Genomic DNA, 24,892 nt, shown 5'->3' with positions numbered 1-24,892 from the left:
ACTTCTATTAATAATTTGTTTTTCTTGCACCACTTTCAAAGCATATCCTCTCCCTGACAGAGCAGGCCTGTGACCTGCTGGGCTCCAGGCTGATGTTTGCAGATAACGATGGGTTCAGCCGGCGCTCTAATAAACAGAGATCCCCTACCAGCCTCTCGTCTCTAAATGAAACCCTGCAGTGATCGCAGCGGGAGGGAACAGCGAGCCAAGAAAACTTTCACCGGCTGACCTCAAGAGTGAAGAGCAGTGCAGCTGGAGAGGGCCGGGATTATGTCTAGCTAAACGAACTGAGTGTCAACTGAGGGCGAACGCACGGCTGTGTCTTTTAACACTTGTAACATTTTGAGTAAAACTTTTCTTTTCTGGGTCAAACCTGCCTTTAAAGAGGAGCTGGAGCAATCAATCAGCTTGATACTCAGGTTCACATCTGTCTCTCTGCAAACATCTGCACCACAATGTCATTTTCTACAAAGGTTTGCAGAGTTTTATGTTCACAATTTCACCTTTAGGTCAGTTTCAGCCCTCTCATGCATTTGAAGAATCATAATTCTTCTCTCCTATTTTTCTAAATTTATTCACAAATTGCAAAAAATCTTTTTCTGTAGCATTATACTGATGCAACGAAAAAGATGGGGCTCAACTGCGAGGGCACAGTGCAGCATGCAGTTCATCTTTGAGAAAAAAAGCAAAGCCTTTGGACGGATTTTGGATTTTAATAACTTCGTAATTAGTTTTGCAAGACAGAGTGGATGTATTTGATGAATACTTTATACCCCATCACTGACAGACTAACAATAGGAAGAGCAGAGCACCAGAACACACTGAGACACTTATTAAAACCTCAACCTACTCTGGTGGGGCAAAGAAAATAACTGTTCATAGTCTGTTTCATTTCAAAAGCCTTATTCTGGATAACACTGGCTCTCCCTGATGCTAATGCTGCAGCAGAGGATATGTTCTCCAACAATGGACACATTAACATTAACAACAAATGACAGAGAACTCAATTTTTTTTTTCTCTTAATCTCCTTAACTCCAGAAAACACATTACCAACTTCTGTCTTTACAAGAACATTTAACCACTGATGTTGGTCAGTAAATTACACTTCATTCTTGCACATTTTTTCTCTGACTATAACCCTCATCAAGACCAGTTCATTTAACTGTTAGTTATGTTTCATTGTCTGCGCAGAGACAACATAAGTTGTAAAATCCTGTTAGTTTCTGCTAACTCTTCAGACTCATGAATATGTTCCTCAGACTGGCTCTAACACACGGCCCCGTACATTGTTGTTTCTGGTCTGAACTCCAGCTTACACTGTGTCTACAGAGGCTTTGCAGTGAAAACAGCAGCATCAGTTCTCGATCTGTGTCTACACAGGATGTGTTCAGGCAAATACGGCTACGTAGGTCAGCTGAATGCAACACACAATCAACGCAAGAAAATAGACCTGAAGTGTAAAAATACACTTCGGTCACAGTTATGTGAGTGACAGATGTGCTGTTTAAGCAGCCTGTGTAGAGAGTGTGGATTAAAACAGAAGCGCCAAAAGTGATGGACGACTGAAAAAAGGTGACCTCCATACTGTGTGTACACTGAGTTTAGGTAAGATGCATGTAAAATATAGAAGCTTTCAAAACTTTTTAATACTCAATTATAGAACACAGATGTCATATACAAGAGTTGGATGAACAATGGATGAACCATATGACTAATGCCATTATCTCGTTGTCGTTAGCCTTCATAAGTACCTCACCTTCAGTTTTTATGAATTATAGTTTTGGGTTTTTGCCGCCTACTGAACATCCACTGGGCTGTGTCGCAATGTGCACATTTAATTTCACTGTTAAACACTTGAGAGGGGAATACGCAGCACTCCCACACTGCTGCAGTGATAATGGAAAACTCAGAGATGTCTGATGGGAGACGCTGTTCATTTGTCTTCAAACCTTTAAATTCATGTAACTGTTCAGAGTTACTAAAGATGAGGTCTGCAGAGAGCAGTCGTGTTCTGCCCAGTTCATCGTGTCTGATAAACACAGCAGGAGACTCGGGGATGTTTCACATAGCAGTCGTTCCTTCAGCTAACAGGACCAGTGTTCTCCCTCTCGACAGCCATAAACACCACTCAATGGTCTCCCGGCAACCAGGGCGAACACACAGGGAGGGGTCGGGTTGATGATTATACAGGGGCGTCTCAAACAGTCATTACGAGCCTCGACTATCAACCATATGACCACAACTTCGCATGCATGGAACTGCAGGTTGACTCCTGATTGTCAAGCTCAGGGTTCCTGTGTGTTTGCTTTAAACTTGCATAATAAGTCTTTCAGGGGGCAGGGAGGGGGGGTTTGGCTCTGGCAGGATTCAGAGAACAGCTGAATGCAGGGCCGGGCCACAGGCCAAAACACTGGCAGAATTATAACTTGGAGGAAAAGAAGAGAAATATTTCACTGGCTCTTGTTTTACTCTGTCCACTGCAGTAAACCCAGTCTCTGCAACTTTTTCTTGAGCCTGGGAAAAGATCTACAGTCACATTAATGGATTTTGTATTCAGAGCCAAAACTTTTAGTAACTTACTAGTAACTTTAGAAACATAATCAGCAACTATTTAGCTTCTTCAGTTTGAGAATTTTCTACTTTTTCCAGTTTTATGTTGTAGTAAACTGAATATCTTTGAACTTAGCTTTGGAAACATCATCAATAGTGCAAATAATCCTGAGCTGCAGCTTCATTTCTCACTCAAAATACTATTATTCATCAAAATATCATTATTCTTTGTCTTAATTTTAACTGTGGAAATAGCATTCTAATCATGCTTTCTGTGATGTACAATGTGCTGTGCATTTGTGGATTTATTTAGCCTACATTTGATTTTGCCACATTAGCACCGTTAAAGTTGAGTTGAATTACGTATTAGCAGTTCCTGTTTTCAGCGTACCCATTAATATACAGAAAACTATCACTAGATTATTTTGAAACCGAAGAAAATGTAAAACAATAATTATTCTCAAGCAAGTTCTGCAGTTGTGAGGAGTTTTTTCTAGGATTCCTGAACAGATTAATGGACGTTGATCTGAGATAATGATATCCCCGCAAAGCAAAGCTCCCATTGAATCTAAAAATATGCATCATGTTTGTTTAGATTTGACTCAGTTATGACCCTGGGAATAAGTACAACTTTAATGCAACTTTAATGCGTCAATCAAAAATGGGGTGTTTTTAAGCCCCTTAACTGCCACTATGAGCTGTGTGTACAAGTATCTTCGCCTCACATCTCTCCCTCTGCACAGTTTGAAAACATGTGGTCTACACTGACATGCAGAAAAATGCAGCAGCAGATGTGATGATTTTGTCTGCGGCTGAATGGATAGATTTTACTTCACAAGCCGATCTGAGCTCAGAGTTACAATCCTACAATGAGGCCAACAACACCTGAGACTCTCTGCAGGTTGACTTTAACTTTTGGTCTTTGGCTGTTGAAGCAGTTTGGAGCGGCGGTTCTCAGCTTGGCTCCGGCTCTCTGGAGAAAACATCCAGTCTTAGCAGCGGGAAGTAAATCGAGCCTTTCCTTATGGAGCCACATTCACCAGCTCTCTCCCTGCAGCATAACCCTGTATGGTCATGGGACCGCTTCTACAATTTATCTGTATCTGTGTGTGTGTGTGTGTGTGTGTGTGTGCGCATTCTAGGGTCAACAGCTCATGAAAGGAATATGTAGCAGTGGCACCATAAATGGGAGTCAGAGAGGAAGTGGGAGAGAGCTGCAGAGCTCTTCTCAGCATCTTCTCTCCTCCTGCATTCCTCTTCATATTGGGGATTAGTTTTTAAAATCATTGCTGCATTTATGAGACTAAGGAATATTAGCTTTCAGACTCATAAACTGCTGATCCTGTGCATTTCAACTTTGTCGAGTCACTCACTTTTTTGAGAGTGACGCTGCCAGTTCGGTGGATAAATTTATTTGAGTAAAAAGGATTTTAATGTTTGTGGTGGAAGCGCATTATATTATTTATTTCAACCATTGTTGTACAAAGTACTGAGGAGTTTTTCTTCTAATAAACACATGAACACTGACGTAAACTGACTGAGATCAGCACAAACAGTCACAAATCTGATACCAGGCCAGTACTGGTACCAATATTGACCTTTTTTAGCAGATGAGGTATCAGCCAGGATGCAACAGATCCACCCTTCACTGAGACATGAGACTCAGCCCACAGACTCAGTTTAAGAGCCACAGTGATCCCAGGCCTGGACTTGGGAGATATCCAAAATCTAATATCTCGATACAGTCCAGGCCAAACATGGCGATATACAGTAATATCGTTTCATGTATAAGTGATGCTGCCACAAAAGAATAGTCAGAGTTTTATCTGTCACATAAAGGTACAATGCACAGTAAGCATCGCAGTGATATGAGGGTTGGACTCCACTGCAGGACAGACTCTGCAAAACTGAAGAACTGATATGATTTTTTTTTTTTGATATTATGAAAAACCTTGCAGAATTACATTTACTCATTTGGCAGACACCCCTCTTTGTGTTTCTTTAACACAGTAACACACTGTTTTCCTTCTGCCAGCAGCACACAACAGAACCTGTAACCTGAACCTGAATCTGAAATGTTTCCAAAATACCAACTATTTGATCTATCTTACCATTTTACGTGCCTTCATCTTCTCAGGCTCCAACTGTCCCAGCAGCCTCTTCACCTGCTTCAACTAACTATGTCTTTTATATTGTCTGGTCTTAATGCCTTTTATATCTCGTGTGAATCACTTTGGATTGCCTTGTTGCTGAACGGAGGCTGAAGGTTGTTTTTTTCTGAGCCAGCTTCCAGTCTAGATCTCACACACCAACTCACTTTCTCTACTGGTGAACAATCAATAGGCCTTTAATTGTCTTGTCTTCACCAGTATTGATAAATTAAAATGTTAGCCATGTCTCACACTTCGCAAACAGCAGTTCAAAGTTTTATCTGTCACATGTGAAGGTACAATGCACAGGAAGCATCGCAGTGACATGAGGGTTGGACTCGGCTGCAGGACAGACTCTGCAAAGCTGAAGCTGAATTTACATTTACTCATTTGGCAGACGCTTTTATCCAAAGCGACTTACAAGTGAAGGACAATAGTAAAGCTTCAATCATAATGATATGCAATATTATCAAACACATAAAAATGACCTCCTATAAGTTCCACACTGAGCTATTTAGAGTTTAAATTTGGGGAAAGAAAGCTCCGGTATCAGGAGAGAGAAGTTGGATTGGTGCATCCTCAGTCAATGCTTATCATGTTGAGTGGAAACACTACAGAGCTCAAATAAACATGACTGATCATTTCCTCAAATTCCTGCAAAGCCTCTTGACTTTGGAAACAAAATGGCAGGACAGCAAAAGGGTCTGTTGCTATGTGCTCTGCCTGAAACGCACATAATCCGAGTCCACCTCCAAACACCGACTGCCTGGGTGAGCTGCCAACCTGCCCGGACACGCTGCTGGTCCTGGTTGTCACAGAGACCCCGACATGCTTTCTGCCTCACCGGCTGAATTTATAGTGTTCTCCTGTGACCAGCAACTAACACATGCACACAAGGACAAAGTTCATGTGAGCAGCGCCGGCCAGGATCGATGGTCGCTCTGGGAGCACGGGGCGAGGGGACAAAGCCGGGGGGGGGGGGGGGGGGGGGGGTAAATTCACTGGCTGGTATTTTAAAACATGTGCAGTCATAGTCATGTTCCTGCTGTGCCAGGGCGAGTCACAGAAAAGTCATCATCAGGTGGTGCTGAGTGTGACCGCGCTGTGCACATTTATTATATTAACTCAACAGAAGACCCCAGTGGTCTTCAGTCATTCCTTCTTCCCTGTTGTCAGCTCTTTATTTGACTCTGTTGTTGAATCTAAAAAAGGAAATTTGTGGTAAAAAAAATATCACATTTTGGGATTTTAAATTTAAATACTCAGGCCAGACCTGGGCCATGTGCTGACATTCAACATTTGGATGATCTGTTCCACTGAGCTACCAGTCCTGGTTAACATCCTGATCACGTTTCATATGTGATTATAACAGCTGGGTACGTGTCAAAATGGGCAGAAAATGAGGTCAGACCAAATCTCACTGACGCTGCTGACAAACTGGGTGTAACATTTTAACTGATGATGAGATAATAATAGTGACCAATTGTGTATCAGCTTGAAATCCTCAGTTTTAATCAGTATTATGATATAATTTTCTGAAGATGTTTCAGCCCATTTGAAAGAACAGTAGGTGGTAATATAAATCGTGGCCACGTTATTTATTACAATTACACATTTTCTACAAATTTTGATGGTTGTTTTGCAGCATTATTTTCATATTTTTATGTTATCTGGAATTATTTTATCACTAATTATTAGTTTCGGAGACAAACTAAATTAAACTGATGCTGGTTCCTGGTTGGTCATAGACATAACACTGATGAGCTCTTTGTTGATTCATTCATTAGTTTGACATCAGGGGTTTTTAGTATAAGAAGACGTCTGTAACCTGTAGTTGCTGAGGACAGGTTGAAATGATCTTTAGAGTGGGCTGACTGCAGCAGAGTGAATAAAAACAGCTAATGCTAGTTATGAAACCATAGTGTGTAACAGGAAACTCTGGGAATAAAAGAAGACGAGATGGATCAAAGTAAACCGCTCTCTGTATGGCTCTTACATCTAACTACCTGACTATGTAACTACCTGAGCATATATTGACTCACGGCTCCTGACAGGTCTGCTCACTGTCACCAGAGTCAACACTAAACCTGGAGGAGAGGCCTTCAGTTTTTATGCACCAACACATCTCTGAACAAACTCCCATAAACTCCGTGCTGCTGCATTTTAAAGTTAAAACTGTAACGATGGAGTCTTGTCTTGCACAACACTGTAATTTCTCTCCTCCTGTTTTATCTGTTTTACTCTATTTTAGTCTTCTGTTTCATTTTATTCTTCTACTCTGTGGATGCTGAACATACTCTGTTGCATCCTGACAGAGCTCAGCCTTCACGCCCTCAGGTGATCCTCTTCGTGTTTCTTTAAACACAGTCACACACTGTTTCCCCTCTGCCAGCAGCACAGAACAGGCCTGTGCAGCCTTGTCTTTATTGTCTTGAAATGTTTCCAAAATATAAATTATTCTATCTGTCAAAGACACAGAGACTATTTTACATGCCTTCATCTTCTCATGCTTCAACTGTCCCAGCAGCCTCTTCACCTGCTTCAACTAAAAACCTATAGATCAGCTCCAGACGACAGAGCTCAGCCAACAGGCTTTCAACAAGATCCAACAGAAGGAGACTGCATCACATCAAAGTGCTCGATAAATTAAGATTATTATTATCATTATCAATAAATCTTATTTAAATGTGTCTTTCATATTGTCTGGTCTTAATGCCAGATATATCTCGTGTGAATCACTTTGGATTGCCTTGTTGCTGAACGGAGGCTGAAGTTTGTTTTTTTCTGAGCCAGCTTCCAGTCTAGATCTCACACACCAACTCACTTTCTCTCTACTGATGAACAATCAATAGGCCTTTAATTGTCTTGCCATCACCAGTATTGATAAATTAAAGTGTTAGCCATGTCTCACCTTGTTTCTTCATGGCAGCCTTGGCGTGCCTCACCGCGTCCCAGGGGCTGGGGATGTCCAGGAAGACAGCGTCTGCCACGCCGGTCACTCCGAACCCGTCTTTGCACACGTCCTGGTTCCTGACAGTGACCAGGTGATCCACACGATGCTCCTTGAACTCCTCGGCCACCTTCTCCGCCCGCTGCTGGTGAAACTCCACTGTGTGCAGGTGACCTGTGGGGGCGATGGTACGTAGGATGGCGTGGGAGAGAGAGCCGCTGCCTGTACCTGCAACGCAGACGGAGGGAGGGAGTTAGATTCTCCTGGAGGCTGCAAAGGGAAAAGTCCTTGCATTACCTTAAACCTAACACAGCACCTGGTGATGAACAGTTTGGTGCTTTTTGTTTACGTCACACTGAACTAAGCTTTTAAGTGGAAAACATCAAACAAAAGTGACACGTTAACTCTGCAGGCAAACATTCACCTATTTAAAAAGTAGCCTATCATTTGAAACATGTAAGTAGCTTAATGTTAGCCACTTAGCATGTCAAACCAAATAAACCCAAATAAATATGCACTATTAAGCTAATCCAAGTGTTCCTGGGGACTGTGGAGGACAGATTACCTAAGCACAATGTGCGTTTCTCTCTACACATCAACAAATAACATACTGACCGAAGTCTCGGCTCCACACACGCCCCACCTCACCCCATTTTTGGATTAGCCGGGAGTTAGGTGCAGTCAGGCACTGCCAAGATGGGGACAGTGAAGCAGCTCACTGTGAGATTTAAGACCGCACTTTAGAAACCTGTGACTGAAGTTATGGAGGCTACGTCCATCTTTATTTACAGTCATTGGTTCAGAGTTCTTGCCAGTGTCAAAATTACTAATGAGTCAAACATATTTGTTGACTTTTAATAAAAATATCAAGGAAACCATTCTCACAGATTCACGTCTCACATACAAACATTAACACCAGTCTACATACGCCATCTTAAACAAAAAAAAAAAACCAAAACAATAAAGGAAAATAAAATAAAAGACAGAACAGAGAGGAAAGGGTGTTATTTTCAAGTCCTCCAGGACAACAAATAGTATTCAACTGTGGCAAATATACGTGAGAGTGTATTAACACCTTACTGCCACACCCATGACCAAAAACAAATTTACTTATGACCGAGTTCTCTGGCTGCTGCAAAATCTAATTTTAACTCATTTGAAATAATGCTTGTCACTTACAATCCACTGTAGGAAAGAACCAGTGATATGCTGATGATTTAGGATGCTTTTTGGACATAATTCACAGCAGGCATCTCCAAATATGAACAGCCTTGACACAGAGTTTGCTCACATTACTCTCATTTATTCAGATAAAGAAAAGATCCAATCCTGCAAAGTTATTTTTATGTGCAGCGTGGACATAAATCATGACCACATGATTAAAACTCAGAACTGGCTTTAAGATCTATCCAAGTCATAAAAAACAGCTCAAAGCTACAACAACAACAACACACACCCACATTCTCACACTGCTGCTCTCTGGTAAGTGGATGCTACATTTCTGAGTGGGCCTTCTTCGCCCGGAAGCAGCTCTGTTGATCCTCCTGCCGTAAACAATGCCCACTAATGTACAGTTTGTGAAAGAGTGATGTGAGAGAGTGTGGTTTCACAAGAAGAAAAATAACTCTGGTCACGTGACTTGCAGTTAAAGGCCGGGAGCATCGAATGGAGGAACGGAGCGCCGCTGCTACAGCCCAGCCAGACCCCATCCTCCATCCCTCCTCCTTCTCCTGACATTACGTCACCGCCGCCTTTGTTCGCATGGCAACAAAGAGGGCAATGTTTACCCCACAGCAGCACTTTGACTTGCTAAAACCTCACACGCCGGCACCAGATGGTCTGAGACTGGAAACAACAGTAAATGGGGAAACTGTGGACCGATTTTGACAGCTGTAGTAAACCAGAAATGAGGATGCACACATGTAAATAAGCAGATACAAAGTTGTGGAATAAATAACAACTGTCCCATAAAAACCCAATGTACAACAACAAAAATTTCAACCCAATACAAAAGTCCTGAAGGGAATACTCCCATTTTTGACCCTGTGTTAGGATGTGTGGATTAAGCTCTTTTTGTGATGTTGTTGTATTAGGCTACATTATTATCTCCATCGAGGAAGCTGTGTTTTGGTCCCATTTGTTCATCTACTGACGAGCACAATTTCTCTGAAACTACTTGACAGATGTGATGACCCCGCCTCTTTTGGCTGCTGGGCCGGCTGCTTGTCTCTGTGTGTTTGTGTTCTGTGTTGTAGGTGCCCAGTAGGTGTGGCCAGGTTACTGAGTATTGGGCACACCTGGGCCCGGTGTTCTCAGTAGTATAAATACTCACTCTGACCTGTGTTATGGAGGAGAGAGGAAGGGGAAACGCTGCTCCATGTGCCTTGCTTGTGTTCTGGGGTTTTCTTTTTCATTTTTTGCCATCGAACACTTCACATCTTTATTGCTCCACTCATGCAAACACTCATACACTACTGACTTGCTGACCTTCATATCCTGTAACCTTTTTGATATTTTTATTTACCTTTTGATTGGAGTGTAATAATATTAATGGTATGATTTAACTCGTGTCACCATGACACAGACTTAAATGAACTTCAAAGTTCACATTAGAACTGCAACGATTAGTCAATTGATCAATCATCAGAAAATGAATCGGCAGCTATTTTGATAATTGATTAATGGTTACATTTTTTTCGAGATAATATGCCAAATAAACAGTTTTGTACATGGAAAATCTCTGAAATCAAAAACTGAACCTTTTTCAATATGTTCTGCCATTTATAGACAAAACAATTAATTGATCAATTAAGAAAATCATCAGTACATTAACTGACTAATTGAAAATAATAATGAGTACCAGCCCTGTTTTACATTAAGTTTTAGTTTCCTATAACTGATACTTAAATGTCAGTGTGGCCTATACATTGTGCAACTATAAACTAATTTAGATGTTGTGCATAAAGCTACAGCTGAAAACTAGTTTCCTTACAGATGAATCTGTCAATTACTAATGATTATTCAGTCAATGTCAGAAAATGATGAGAACCTACCCCCATAGTTTTCCAGGAAACAAGGTGATGTCTTTAAATGTCTTATTCTATCTGATCAACCCTCAAAGATCCAAAGATATTCAATTTACATTAAAAGTAAACCATGAAAGGAAGCGAAGCAAATCATCATTTTTGCAAATTTCCCCACTGTGGGACTAATAGAGGATTACTATTTCTATTAAAACAGAGAAGCTAGAAACAGAGAATGATTGGGTCTTCGCTTGTTAAATGGGTTAAATGATTAATTGATTACCAAAATAGCAGATTTTTTGTTTAATTAATTGACTGTTTGATCAACCATTTGTTTCAGTACCAATCAACTCCTGCAGTATTCAACGCTGTGCAAGAGTCTTGTTGTGTCACCTACATGTGGCTCTGCAGCAGCCTGGTAGAATAGCAAACTGCAGCCTCACGCTGTAAAACTGTTATACAGCCTGAATTTGACTTTGTCAGAGACGTGCAAACACACTCACAGATCGATCATCATCTGTAGAGTAGAGTCTACCGTTGAGAGGAAATGGCTGAGACTCCAGCTGAGGTTTGTCTGAGTGATGGGCACCAACGCTGTCTAAACTCGATCCGCATAAACAGAAATCAATCAGCACAAAACCGGGTGCCAGGGTGCTGACAGGCTCAGTTTCCATCCTGGTTGTCCTGATGTAAAGGATGGTAGTCAGCCAGGTCCGCCAGAAATACACCCAACATCAGCGGTATTGTGTAAAATCATGTCAGATTTGTTTAAAGAAGAAATAAAAAGTGAGCACAAGGCACAAGTTTTTAACCCGTCTTCTAAAATTGGCACCGTTATCCATCAGCAGCAGCATCTGAGTACACAAAGTGCATTTTCCACTCATGGTTGATTGTGGGAGAGCACAAATTCGATAAAAGGAATCTGCCGTTTTAAGTTGTACAGTAAGTGCGTCAGTTACCAAAGACAACTGAGAACGTGAGACAGTCAGTCCTGAGTGCAAACAAGGACGGTCAGATAACCCATCGCTGCTTATCATTGTTAGTGTTAATTTCCAAGCTGCAGCACAGTTTAATCCAGGTTAGAGATGTGTGCAAATGACACTCAGTACTGGTTATTAGTAAGATACAAACCAAACGCAATGGGGAAAAACCAATCTGATATGACACAAAGAGAAGGAGGGACACTTGCCTCAAGTGTTAACTAAGTGGAGATATTTTACAAGCACCAAACAATCCCACTACACAACGACAAAACCACAGAGAAAACTGTGACACACCCTCTGAGAATTTAAAAATGCAGGGTTCAGACAGCAAGTCTGAGCAGCTGCATCATGTTGTGACTCATTGTTGGAATTTAGCAACAGTCTTTTGATGCCACATGGTTATGAAGAGGTGTCTTATTCAGTTTGAGCGAATGAAAAACATGACGTACAGGATCAATTCAAATTCATCACGCACCGACTTTCATCCAATACTTGTTGAGATTCTTAACTCAAAACCACAAATATCAACCTGCTGGTGGCACGAGGCCAAACGGGTCAAAATTAAAAATTATAAATAATCATGACGTTAAAAATGCCCTTTACACAGTATTCACTTTCTATGTTAAAAAGCATTATTCTGTGTGCATCCTGGACCAGTCTGGTTCATGCCTGTTTAACTGAAGCTTCCTGTTCAGTCATGCTCAGAGAGTTTTGTGTATTATTTCATAGGAACATGTCATATGCACATGATACGTGGTTATCGGTCATACTGAACGTACTGAGGTTTAGATAGTAAATGCATTTAAGCCCTGAGGTGGAGGGGAAGTATACAGCTACAGGGGAGGTGCTATATTCTGTGACTTTACAGAACTTGTTACTGTCTTGAGGTGCTGCCATGGCATCATTTTTGATATTACAGCAAAATGTGATTTTATAAAGCTATCACTGCAGCTGAAGCAAAGGTACATGCCAGAACTGACAGTTCATTTCCCTTTGTGCCCCAAGTATCAGATAAATTACTTCTTTTTTTTTTTTTTTTTTTGGTATTTTGGCCTTTATTTGATAGTTGACAATCCAGAGACAGGAAACAAAGTCAGAGAGGGAAAGGTATGGTATCCAACAAAGGTTCCCCTGCTGGAAAAAGGTTGGGACATTGCAGTTATGCGGTAAGCGCCTTAACCATTAGCCACTGTAAGCCAACAAAATTAATGTTTTGACCTCATGGTGGGTCTAGATGAAAGGGCAGCGGATCGTAAAAGTCATTAAGATTCATTTTCTGGGTACCACAAACTTCTGTGCAAAATTTCAAGACAATCCATATAAAATTTGTTGAGATATTTTCCTAGAGTCCTTGGAGCCGCGCCATGAGCACTGTATCTGTGTTGGCTGATATACTGTGGTATTGTCATTGTATCTGATATAAATCATTACTACTTCAGGGTGTCATGAGAGGTACACTTGGACATGCTGCTCTGTTTGATCCAGTGGACGTGTTTTTCAAAAGCTTTGGAGCTGGTTTTAAGAGGGTGGTGGCCACAATCACAGTTGCCTCTTTGTTATGGATACAATTTTAGCAGCGTTTTAGTCAAATGACAATAAATGACCGTTTTATAAGAGCTTTGATGCAAGTGGTCAAGACAACCCGTGATACATATCAGCATCTCTAATCTGCTTTCAGAACAAGGCGTCAAGTCAGTGGCCAGCTACTTTCTGAGAGGAGGCAGAGATGCAAGAGGAAGACATGGTGGGGGGAGGGGAAGTTGAGCATGAACTGTTGCTTTCTGTTCCCCCATCGGTATCAAATACTGCACGGTGATTGGCTAGACAAGAAGCAAAACCAGGACAGAAGTCAAAGAGCTCAATTTCCCTGCAGACAATTTAGAAAATGAAAGTAAGCGAGTGGTTCTTCTTGTATTTAATCCAGTTTGGTCTCTGTGTACTTCAGTAAAGCATTCAACCCCTAAATGTTGTTAAAGAGATGCTGTGGATGGCTGTAGCTGTTCTGTTAGATGGTGGGAGGGCCTGTGTGTTGCTATTAGTAAAGTCTGGGGTTTTCACAGGTTGATGATATAGAAATTGATGCGCATATTTTTCTATTTAAACTGCAAAATGCTATTCTTATACTCCAAAAATCATATGCATCTAATGTACACCACGGCATGTAAACACTTCTACTACAGCAATTAGAGCATCATGAGACCAGATTTATGAAATTCCACCATAGTTACAAGAAAACTTAATTTTCCCTTTATCATATCAGCAGTGAATTAAATATCTGATCCAATACATTAGCAAACAATAGATGTCTATCAAATAAAATTCATACAATCCCAAAGTAAAAGCCCATCTGGTTAGTTTGTCAGGCCAAGTCAAAACATTCAATGTTATTTCACTTACATTAATATGAAACAGAGGACAGGAGTCCAATCTTTGGATCCTAGAAGCTGTAAACAGCAAATATTTTGGTATTTTTGTACTTAAACGACAAACTGACAGCGTGGGAGTATTCATTTACCCTTTAGCCTTTACTGCTTAGGGTGTGTTTTGATCTGTACCGGAACATGGAAAAGCTCTAAGTCTCCTGATTCTATCTGCGCAAAGCATTTTAGGATATCACTAACCCTATATTACTGCAGCAGCTGTTGACAAAGAACTGGTTCAGAGTCGTGGCTCCAAAGTGTTTTCCACACAAAAAGGTCCTACTACAGGCCTTATATTGCCTTTTTAATGATAATAGTGAAATAGAAGGAACCTTACATCTACCGGGTTCATACCTCTGGAACTTTAGTTCAGTATCTCTTATGCTCTTTCTGACTTTCTGGTTGTAAAATTTAAAAATTTACTTTTCAAAGGAGACCAGGTTTATGACTGATCAAGAGTTGACAAACTGTAACCTCTTTGTTTTGGGTTCATTATTTTCAGAGTTGCACACAAAAAAAGGAATGTCTAACAGGTTAAATGAAGTCACATTTTGTGTGTTGCACAGATTAAATTGACACTTAAAACAATGTCATGATCCCTCACAGGCTGGAGGTATTACTACTGGGATCCAAACCCTCACATTTTTCCCACCTGTGCAACTTGAGAGGAGCTGAACTGACAATAATCTGCATCTTCCCAACATCATTTGTTTTTTGTTCTAAGGGCTGTACCTCAATCAGTCATCTGACGCTTTCTTCCTTTGTGATGTAAACAGTTCAAATTTCCACACAGTTAAAGAAATAAGTGTGCATCCAAAATTCTGTTATAAAAGCCTAATGCACTGCAAAGCCTCTCTTCTTAATTGCTTCTAACAGCACTGCCAGGAGTCGAAGCAGTGCCAGACTCTGGTGTAGTTTAGGAGAAGCTGAAGGGACAGAGTGGCCAGAGGGCATTTGTAAAATCCTGCCATGCTGTTTCCTGTGTTGCTCTTCAGTTAAACTGTCAGCATTTAGGGGGCACTTACAAGTTCCTCCTTCTGCTAGGAGGTCATTAACATGAACAGACCTTGAGGTGCAGTGAATATTTGCCGAGTATACTTGCGTTGGACCCGTTTGATATGAAAGACTGATACAGGAGTGAAATAATAAAACATACAGTCCATAATTAGCGTCAAACACTCGACCAGCTTGGGTGATTTCCAGAACAGTATGCCTCCAAGGTGACTCCTCTACATGAACGAATGCTCGTTCAGCAGGCCTGGCATGTAGGTCGAGTGAGAAGGGCCAACAAAATTATCACCTCTAATCTTTGCATGTTTATACAGCTCACTGACAAAAAGTCTCCCCTCCACAGGACAGCACATACTGGTTAAAGACTCAGGCTGAACATTATGAGTCACCACGGTGCCGTAAAAACTCTGATTAGCACTTCATTGACACATAATGATACACATAAGTGTTGTTATGTGCAGCTAATGAAATCCTACATTCACAAAGTAATTTAATAAACCGTGCATTTTCATCTGCTATTCAAGCCATTATTCCTCTGATTTAGATATGATAAAACTACCAGAGGGCTTGTTTTATTCTAATCCATTTCCCATTGAAGCAAATGGGAAAGTGGTCTCAGACTTTTGCACCCCACTGTAAAGAAAGTACCAGAGTAACATGATACCAATGCAGATAATGCAGCCCTCTCCATACTGCTGGTGTGTGTGCTGACTAAACAGATTTTTACTGCTGGGCTCATTCATCACCTCTCCAATCTCAACTCTCTCTCTCTCTCACACACACACACACACACACACACACACACACGCACACAGTTTTCACAAAGTACAATCAATAACATGACATGCGGAGGGGGTGCCAGCAGTAAAACATGATGAAGGACTGCACCACATACACAAACATCCTCTCCCATCCCCCTCACTGCCCTTAGACTAGGAGAGACCAAGAAACCAACACACTCTGAGTGATTGCAATTAAACAGATGGAAATGGAAGACGAAGGCGATGCCTTGGAGATTGGAGGAAATGGCAGGGGAAAATTAGAGGCAGGACAAAAAGTGACAATAATAAAATAAATAAAGAATACAGTTTTACATAATCATCTTAGGCGCATCTGTAGCTATCCCATGACGTTCAATATAAACAGCTGAGGTTGTGTGGGTCAGAACATCTGGAGAAGGTGTGAACTGCTGCTGGGGAAAAGATATGAAGCCTCACTAAATAATAAAATATGAGCTGCAACAGAACAGAACAGCCCACATCCCTTCTCGACACGCAATCACACTTGACATGAAATACTGGTGTTGGGTAATGAAACAAATGAAACTCTGAAAATTAACTACAGGATTCCTTGGGAGTGAAGTGCAAATTTTTCCAAGTATTCAGAACTGCAAAGCTGCAAAGGGCAGTTTTAATCAGGTTAAAGTAGAACATAGAGGGAAATGACATTGATACAGAAAATCAATCAATTCATGCTGCTGTCTACACAAGAGACACTTCAGCTTTGATTTCCAGTTGTCCATTTTATACATGCCAGACAAAAACAGACATGCCTCTATTGTAATTAATACAACTATCTGCACAGGCTGTGTTACAGTTCGCAGTTCATTCGTGCTTTGCATGCACAACCCAAAATATATTTCTATGCTTCAAGCCAGTTTCCTTCTATTGCGGTCAGAAGTCTGCAGAAATGTGGCAAACCGACACGTACGCATCCTGTGTAGACACTGACAGAGGACTTGAGCTGCTCCTTTCACTTTGCTTCTTATGTAGAGATTCAGTGTCATTCAGTGTACATGTATGAGTGAGTCATAGCATTTATGAGTCATAGCTTAAGAATAAGATAAGTTTTTTCACAACATGGCGTATTTAATGGTCTTTCTGGAGCTGTGTTTTCCAGTTTGGACGTACAGTGTGTGATGTGCAAAGATCCCAATGTGCATGCTGACTGCATTAGAGAGATGGCATTTATTGGCTAGCTTTCTAAATACTATGGTGGATCATGAACTACAGTATTCTGTTCTGTTAAACCATATATTTTTGGCCGTATCTACCTTGTGATTATTTGTGTATAATGATTTTGGTATCATTGCTGAATGTATTACTTATGTGGTGGCAGACAGACAGAAGCAGGTTGAAGTTAAAGTCAGTGTTAGTAACATAGCTAACTAGCCGTAGCTTCTCAAAATGAGTAAACACAAAACAACACTAGAATAAATTGTATACTAAACCCATTTGCCTCAGTCCAGCCTCAGCTTCTCTGCACCAAACTTTGTGATATTTTTCTCTTGATTTAATCTGCATCTGTGTGGTCTTTAATTAATTGTTCTGTAAAATCCACAGTGACAACATTGCAACACCTTTACTATCATATCCGACATGAATCCACCCTCACCTGACTCGCAGACGACAGATCCCGGCTTCAGCTCCAGCATCATGGTGATGGTGGCGATGTCTGTGGTGTAGAGGATTTGTGTGCGGTGTGGCAGGGAGACAGTCCACAGCTCAGGTGTGGGGTGAAGCACGTGGACCCATCCGCCTTTGCTGCAGGTGACCTTCGACCCGTAACGCTGACCAATCAGGTCTGTTGAATGTCGAATGACTCCATAGCGGGTCTGTGTCTGGGCGCCACGCTGCACCTTGACAGGCATCATGGAGTCGTGGCTCAGGTAGACGATGGCGACGTCCCCATCCTGAATACAGTCTGAATACTCCACAAAACTCATGGTGAATGCGTCACTCTGCAACAGGATGGTAGAAGATGAACTCAGGCTGGTTTTACTTAGTATATAAACCAAACACAAGTCAACACAGAACACTATTTATCATTAAAAATACACAAGTACAATCTTCTAAACAGTATTTTTGATCATATAACTAGAGAACATGGACATCTTTGTCTAACCCTAATGCAATATTTAAATATACTTTAATGCTATAGATAAGATAATCAAATTTTTTTATTGAACTGAGCTTATTTCAGGTTTGGTAACTTCATCGTTTATTGTTCCCTTAACACGCACATGTGGCAAACGGACATAAGTTTGATTCAAGTGACAAAGACCTGTTTATTTCTTGATGCATCACCAAGTTCTTGCCATTTACACATTTTATGTTATGGCAGTAAAAGGTTATCCTCTGTCTCTTTGTTAATTGTCAACCATTTTGACACTCAATTAGCTAGTCCAATGTGTGGGTCCTCTGCTTTTCTCTGTTTGCAATCACCAAAACTAAATACCTTTGGGCTTTGGTCTGTTGGTCGGACAAAGCAAGACATCGAGGTAAAAATAATTGTCAGATTAATCAAAAATGAAACTTTTTTTGCAGTGCTTTAGTGCATCAAAATGTGTCTGTGTAGACAGTCCTATTTAGTAGCATAGATTTGTCTCCAGTTATGATCTGGGGGATTTTTCATTAAAAAATTAAAAGACAATAATCACACCAGCCTTATACTTTACAAGAGTATTCAACTGATTCAGCATTGCACTCCTATAACGCTGTCAGACTAATGAGAGACAATTTTGAAAAAAATATCAAAATCAATGCAACAGAACCAAAGGTGTTGTCATTTTCATTCCATGCATTGTTATTCCTTGTCAAAACCTGATGCCTACATTACCCACAATGCCACTGGACCACAGACAGCTCAACCAGACATCAGGGTGTGTTTTTATTTTTCAGTACAGATCAAACATCTGTAAACAGACACAGAACGACTACAAATAAAGTGAAAAATTAACCATAGAGACAAAAAAAAAAACTATTATAAACAGACAGAAAACCAACACCAAAAGGACAAAACTACCTAAAAGAGGCCCAAAATGAATAAAGAGACATCTCTATGAATCTGAGGCGCTTTCGTTGCCGTGGTAACAGCTGTGCAGTTTGGTATCTGACCGTTATTTTTCAAATGTAGCATCTTTCATATTTAAGAAGCTAATTAACGATCGTTTAATTTAACTGCTGAACCTCAGAGAGAGAAGACGGACTCATTTTTGCTGCTTCACCAAAGAAAACATGTCGGAGAACCTGGAGAATATGTGAGTGAGATGAATGAAGGCTACCGCTGTTCAGCTAACGTTACATTTCTGATATTTATTTAAGAAAATATGGGTTTTTTGTCGAAGTGTGCTTGCCCTACGAGATTCGGGTTAGGGAATCCATGTTTTATTTAACGTTGCTATGCTGGATGGGAAAGATAGTGTTGAGGATAAGAATAGCCTTTGTAGAGAACGACATCTGGCCCAAAATTAACAGGGAAAGATACTTCGACATAACACCCGAATTAGGTTTTCTGTACCGTTAACTACCTTGTTTAACGACAGCAGCATCCTAACTGACGCTAAGGTTAACTGGCTGATTCACCATTGTTGCAAACGGTTAGCTTAGCATGCTAGCGTTCAGTTAGTGAGTAACTTTTTAAATACAGTGTGAAAATAGCATAGTTTAAAACTTAAACGGCACAAAGAGTCACAGTGCAAAATGTTCGCAAGCCTATGTTACTTCACTAAAAAAGCTTTTAATGAATTATGCGTTTAACTTGCTACTAGCTAACATGCTAACGTTAGCGACCGTTACCGTTGAATACGCTTGGCAAGTCAAAGAGCCGTTGGCGACCCTCGGCCTACCTTCTCCAGAAGTGCTGTCCGTTGGACTTTATTACGAAAACGTAATATGGTCAGTAAACGACAATTTCTGCTCTTAATGCCGCTCTGCTTGCATGTGGACAGCGCTGACAGCTACCCATTCATTTCCCACACACGTGGTGTTGTTTTCAGGGGAAGTTAAGTCAGCGGCACCGGATGAAGAACCGGTTCGCGAATCGGAAATCTCTCTCCACACACAAACTAGATTCAAAGGGGCCGTTCAGATGATTTGTAGATCTGCGATTTGCTGGAGACCCCGCAATTTTTGGCAGTTACTGAACGACCATACGAGAAAGCAATTTTCTTAAGAATACCTTCGATTGCAAATGACTGTTGCACCATGTTTATGTTTTAAAAAATGACTGAATAGTCCACAGTTGTCATCACCACACACTTAAATGTGTTTACAATTTTTTCATGTCTCTCTTAAAGCAGCCAGCTGCCCATATGAACACTAAAATAGGTTTTGCTCGCTATAATCATTCCATAATGTTCATACTGGCGATTAATGCGCTTCAAATACCAATAAAGAGGGACAGAATTGTGAACAGGAGGAATGATTACTGCAAGAAAAACTTGTGATAAGGGCCCCCAGCTAGACACATTTTAATGTCAGGGGTCACAAGTCAAACGTCACTGCTTTACTTTTAAGTGTCATAGATTTTATAAACTTAATATATGTTTATCTCTATTTCTTAATATGAAGTGCAACTAATAACTATAGCTGTCAAATAAATGTAGAGTGGAGTAGAAGTAGAAGTTTACAGTGAGGGGATACTTAAGAAAATGCCTCAAAACTGTACTGAAGTATCTAGGTAAACACTGCTCTGGTAGTATATTACTATCACAAAGGGCATTGCACCTGATCAAATTTAGTTTGATTTGTTGTATAATTCATAAATTTACATGGAGTCACTTGAACGTAACATGAGTTCCTCTCAACTTAACTGCGGTAGAGTAATTCTGAAAAAGTGGAAAGTTGTTGGATCGGGTCGTGTCATGTGATTTTATTTGGAAACTGCAAGTTATTGTTCAAAAGTGTGAATTGGGAGTGAAATCTCAGCGTGTGGAAGGGGTCCCTACTGGAGCCGACTAACCGCGTCCAATTGAATGAATGGACTACAAATACTGGCCAATGGGAGGAGAGATGCTCTGCTATAAATTACGATCTCAAGGCATCAGGCGGACCGGAGAGCTGTAGGGACGCCGCTGGTGGTTTGTGAGCTCTTCGGCCGGAAAAATAGGGATCTTTGTATCAACCCCTGGTAGTAGTAGTAGTAGTAGTCCACAAATCCGTCAACAACAGGTAGGAATGCATTTACCTCAAATTCCGTCACACAGACTGAAGATCTTTAGTTTTAACGATGCTGGCAGGGCGGTAGGGACAGATCATCTTGGCCTTATGAGTATGTCCGCTTTTCATTACAAGGATTAATGTTAACTCTGGAAAAGTCTCATAAAAGGATATGAAATGATACGATCCATTACATGTATCTTAAAAAGTAACTGCTGCATCGGCATCTATATAAATGCGTAGACGCTTTGTTCACTACGGGATATTACATGGTTTTATATGCAATAGTTATGTCATTTGTTCTACATGTTAACATGTTTAAAATTAGAATGAGCTGTAGACTTGATGCCCACTGTGCGCACTCAGCAGTCAGTTTGCTTCGCTTCTTTTCACCGTGTCTCCCCTCCACCCTCCGCCCAGGGATCAACCATGCCGTTCGGTAACACGCACAACCAGTTGAAGATGAAATACACCCCGGAGCAGGAGTTCCCGGACCTCAGCAAACACAACAATCATATGGCGAAGGTCCTGACTCCTGCTATGTACGAGCGGCTGAGGAGCAAACAGACACCCAGTGGATTTACTCTGGATGATGTCATTCAGACTGGGGTTGATAACCCAGGTAAAAACCCAAGCAGCTTTTCGGCGGAACAGCCATCTGTTCTGCCTGATCGACCGCGTTTAATGGCCAGCGGCGCTCTGTGCTTCATGTTCCTGCAAGGGAACACTGACAGCTTTTTGCACTGTGACCTTGCCAAAGGGATAAACTATGACCTAGGTTTATAGACATATGAAGAGCTGAACAGTTAGAAACTCTGTCATCCTCCTCTAAATGGGCCTCCATTATCAGAGCAATATTGCACAGCTTTATAGCAAATGGTAAAGATTACCAGTGTTGCATAATGTATGCAGTGGAGCATCTGATAATCCACTGCTGCTTGCAGTTTTGTCAGCTGTGACAGTATGTTGTGTAGACTAACCTGTTAGCTGCACCCAAAACTGAAAGGTGTGGGGCAACCCTCAGGTTTGAATCAGGTTTAAACCATTCACAGAATTTAGATATACCTGTGTATAAAAAACTGAAGTATGGCAGGTGACTTGCCCTCACCCTGTAGACTGTCTCTCTGTTTAGCTCTGAGAATATGGCCAAGCTGACACTGAAGAGGCTGTCAGCTGATGATGAGTTTCCAGAGCTCAGTCAGCACAACAACCACATGGCCAAGTTCTTAACCCTGGACATGTACAGGAAGCTGAGAGAGCGGGCTACTCCCAACGGCTTCACCATAGATGGTGTCATTCAGACAGGGGTTGATAATCCTGGTACAGTAACAGTCCCATCCTGCGACCTGATGACACTCAGCACATTCACTTAGCGAGGATGTAAGTTTGTGTGTTTCGTGTCCATTGTCTCCTGTGACCCTGTGAACTTTGTGTGCAGGCCACCCCTACATTATGACTGTGGGCTGTGTTGCTGGAGATGAGGAGACGTATGAAGTCTTCAAGGAGCTGTTGGACCCTGTGATCACAGACAGACATGGAGGATACAAACCCACAGACAAGCACAAGACTGACCTCAACCCAGACAACCTGAAGGTACTGCAGCTCTCTGCCATCATTAAACCAGGCTGAATGTGACAGTGGAACTGAGCAAAGAATAACGTATATCATCCTCTTTAAGGGTGGTGACGACCTCGACCCCAACTACGTTCTGAGCTCCCGTGTCCGAACAGGACGTAGCATCCGTGGCTTCTGCCTGCCACCCCACTGCAGCCGAGGAGAGAGGCGTGGTGTGGAGAAGCTCTCCATTGAAGGTAAAAAGGGCCACTTCAACCTGCACTTTAAGGAAGTTACTTCTTGACAATACAGGTACTTTGTATCTGTCCATGTCTAGGTACTGCACTGACTGCCATCATTCAGACAGAGACGTGGCTTCAGCTGAATGATTCTGTTATGTAAGAAAGCTGGAGTACAAGTCTGTGGCTTGACTGATATCCAATGAAGTCCTTAGTGTGGCAGTGGGTGCCCTCTAGTGGCAGCAGATGGAATAACATATTATAACACTAAATTGTAAACTAGACTCAGCTGCACCCAACTGCTTTTATTATTGATTGTCAGTTATTGTCTTCTGTAATCGTTAGGTTCAACATATTAAAATTTACAATTTCCCAAAGTCCATGGTGATATCCAATCATTTTTTTGCACACCCAGTAGTCCAAAGCCCAAGGATATACAGATTACAACATAAGGCAAAGAAAAATCTGAAAATTATTAGAAGTTAGAAGCTGGAAGCAGGAGATTTTTTTTTCTCCCTTAAATAACATCAACAATTAATAGATTATCAAAATAGTTGCTATTTTTCAGTTCAAGTAATTGTTTCAGCTCCACAAAATGCCTAATCTGTCAAAGCAGCAGGCTGAAGCTCTGTGTGGCAGTGTGATAGTAATTGGTTTTGCATCTTTCACTGGATTTGACATCCATGGGTTTTAAAACTTGTATCTCCTCTCTGCAGTTCTGGCTGCTCTGACTGGAGACCTGAAGGGAAAATACTACGCCCTGAAGAACATGACAGATGCTGAGCAGCAGCAGCTTATCGACGACCACTTCCTGTTTGACAAGCCAGTGTCTCCTCTACTGCTGGCCTCAGGGATGGCCCGTGACTGGCCTGACGCCAGAGGCATCTGGTGAGGCTTCATCCTTACTGCCATGTCAGCCATGCTTTTGTAAGTCTTTCCATTCATAGAGCTAATCTTGAAGGAAGCTGAATTCCTCTTTCTGCCTCTGTCTTAAGGCACAACGACACCAAGACATTCCTGGTTTGGGTGAACGAGGAGGACCACCTGCGTGTGATCTCTATGCAGAAAGGAGGCAACATGAAGGAAGTGTTCAATCGCTTCTGTACTGGACTCACCAAGGTTGGCAGGAAATGAGAGCTTCAACAGTGTATTTCAAAACAAGTCATTAATCTGCAGTGGGAGGTTTTCTGTTCACGAGCCACTGAAAGATGTGTTTTGTGTAACTTACTGTGCTTTTAACTGACTTGTATTATACACAGTGAAAGCACCTTATCAGCCTGGTTCTGTTGTGTTTAGATTGAGACAATGTTCAAGGACAGAGGCCATGACTTCATGTGGAATGAGCACCTGGGCTACGTCCTCACCTGCCCATCCAACCTGGGCACTGGCCTGCGTGCAGGTGTGCACGTGAAGCTGCCCAACATGAGCAAACACGCTAAGTTCGAGGAGGTTCTCAAGAGGCTGAGGCTCCAGAAACGTGGAACAGGTACAACAACCTGCACATTTCTTTATTCTAGCTGCAGACCCTACTGCCTGCATTGCCATGAGTAATGTTTGTCACCATCAGCATTTCCTACATTATGAAATTGTATGTCTGTATTGTAATGACTTTTTTAAAAATTTATTTATTTATTTTTTGTTCCTTGCTTCTGTGACACCAGGTGGCGTGGACACAGCTGCTGTGGGCGGAGTGTTTGACGTCTCTAACGCTGACAGACTGGGCTTCTCTGAGGTGGAGCTGGTACAGATGGTGGTTGATGGAGTCAAGCTGCTGATTGAGATGGAGAAGAGGCTGGAGAAGGGCCAGTCCATCGACGACCTGATGCCTGCCCAAAAGTAAAGCCATCCTAACACTCACCCCCACCACCCCGGTTTCCCCTTCCTAATTCTCCCCCCCCCCCTACTTCCCCCCCCCCCCTCCCCCCCCCCCCCCCCCCTCCTCTCTCTGTCTGAATGTTTGACTCTGTCCTGGAATGCACTCTGTGTCACTCAGTTTGGATTTGTTTATTTAAAATGAACTGGTTCCTGTAAGGTGAGGATGGATTTGAAATAAAGTTCTGGATGAAGTTGAA

General features: G+C 41.6%; 2 protein-coding genes across 8 annotated transcripts in view; one reads left to right on the top strand and one right to left on the bottom strand.

Annotated features, from left to right (window-relative positions):
- The window catches only part of trmt61a (tRNA methyltransferase 61A), a 23,957-nt gene extending 3,303 nt beyond the window's left edge, over window positions 1-20,654 (bottom strand). The window contains exons 1-4 of one of the 5 annotated variants that reach the window (XM_071497652.1): window positions 19,716-20,654; window positions 18,702-18,782; window positions 17,483-17,828; window positions 7,613-7,879 (exon numbers count right to left, since the gene is read on the bottom strand). In XM_071497652.1, coding sequence (XP_071353753.1) covers window positions 7,613-7,879; window positions 17,483-17,813 — 598 coding nt within the window. In that variant the 5' untranslated portion in view covers window positions 17,814-17,828; window positions 18,702-18,782; window positions 19,716-20,654. Of the gene's footprint in view, window positions 1-7,612; window positions 7,880-17,482; window positions 17,829-18,701; window positions 18,783-19,665 lie in introns of all 5 variants that reach the window. The other 4 variants (XM_071497654.1, XM_071497651.1, XM_071497655.1 and 1 more) reach the window with 4 other exon arrangements.
- Window positions 18,968-24,892, top strand: ckba (creatine kinase, brain a). 3 transcript variants are annotated; one of them, XM_071497639.1, is made up of 8 exons: window positions 18,968-19,127; window positions 22,160-22,347; window positions 22,466-22,620; window positions 22,706-22,838; window positions 23,537-23,708; window positions 23,816-23,939; window positions 24,117-24,306; window positions 24,482-24,892. In XM_071497639.1, the coding sequence occupies exons 1-8, from the start codon at window positions 19,105-19,107 to the stop codon at window positions 24,658-24,660; spliced, it is 1,164 nt and encodes a 387-aa protein (XP_071353740.1). In that variant the 5' UTR covers window positions 18,968-19,104; the 3' UTR covers window positions 24,661-24,892. The 3 variants fall into 3 exon arrangements, with proteins under 3 accessions (XP_071353740.1, XP_071353741.1, XP_071353742.1); XM_071497640.1 differs by lacking the exons at window positions 18,968-19,127; window positions 22,160-22,347 and adding exons at window positions 20,803-21,039; window positions 21,448-21,649; XM_071497641.1 differs by lacking the exon at window positions 18,968-19,127 and adding an exon at window positions 20,923-21,039 and having other exon boundaries at window positions 21,448-22,347.

This window comes from Trachinotus anak, unplaced genomic scaffold (assembly GCF_046630095.1).
Source record: "Trachinotus anak isolate AG129_WGS33_773 ecotype Australia unplaced genomic scaffold, CSIRO_AGI_Tana_v1 ptg000015l, whole genome shotgun sequence".
NCBI classification, from domain to species: domain Eukaryota; kingdom Metazoa; phylum Chordata; class Actinopteri; order Carangiformes; family Carangidae; genus Trachinotus; species Trachinotus anak.
This window is presented reverse-complemented; position numbering and strand designations above follow the sequence as displayed.

Bases quoted from the DNA above. Each gene is read 5' to 3' on its own strand.
- ckba (XM_071497639.1), top strand. From the start codon at position 19,105: ATGTCGGAGAACCTGGAGAATAT. The intron at 22,621-22,705 runs GTACTGCAGCTC...ATCCTCTTTAAG, and splicing joins TCAACCCAGACAACCTGAAG to GGTGGTGACGACCTCGACCC. The intron at 23,940-24,116 runs GTTGGCAGGAAA...TGTTGTGTTTAG, and splicing joins TCTGTACTGGACTCACCAAG to ATTGAGACAATGTTCAAGGA.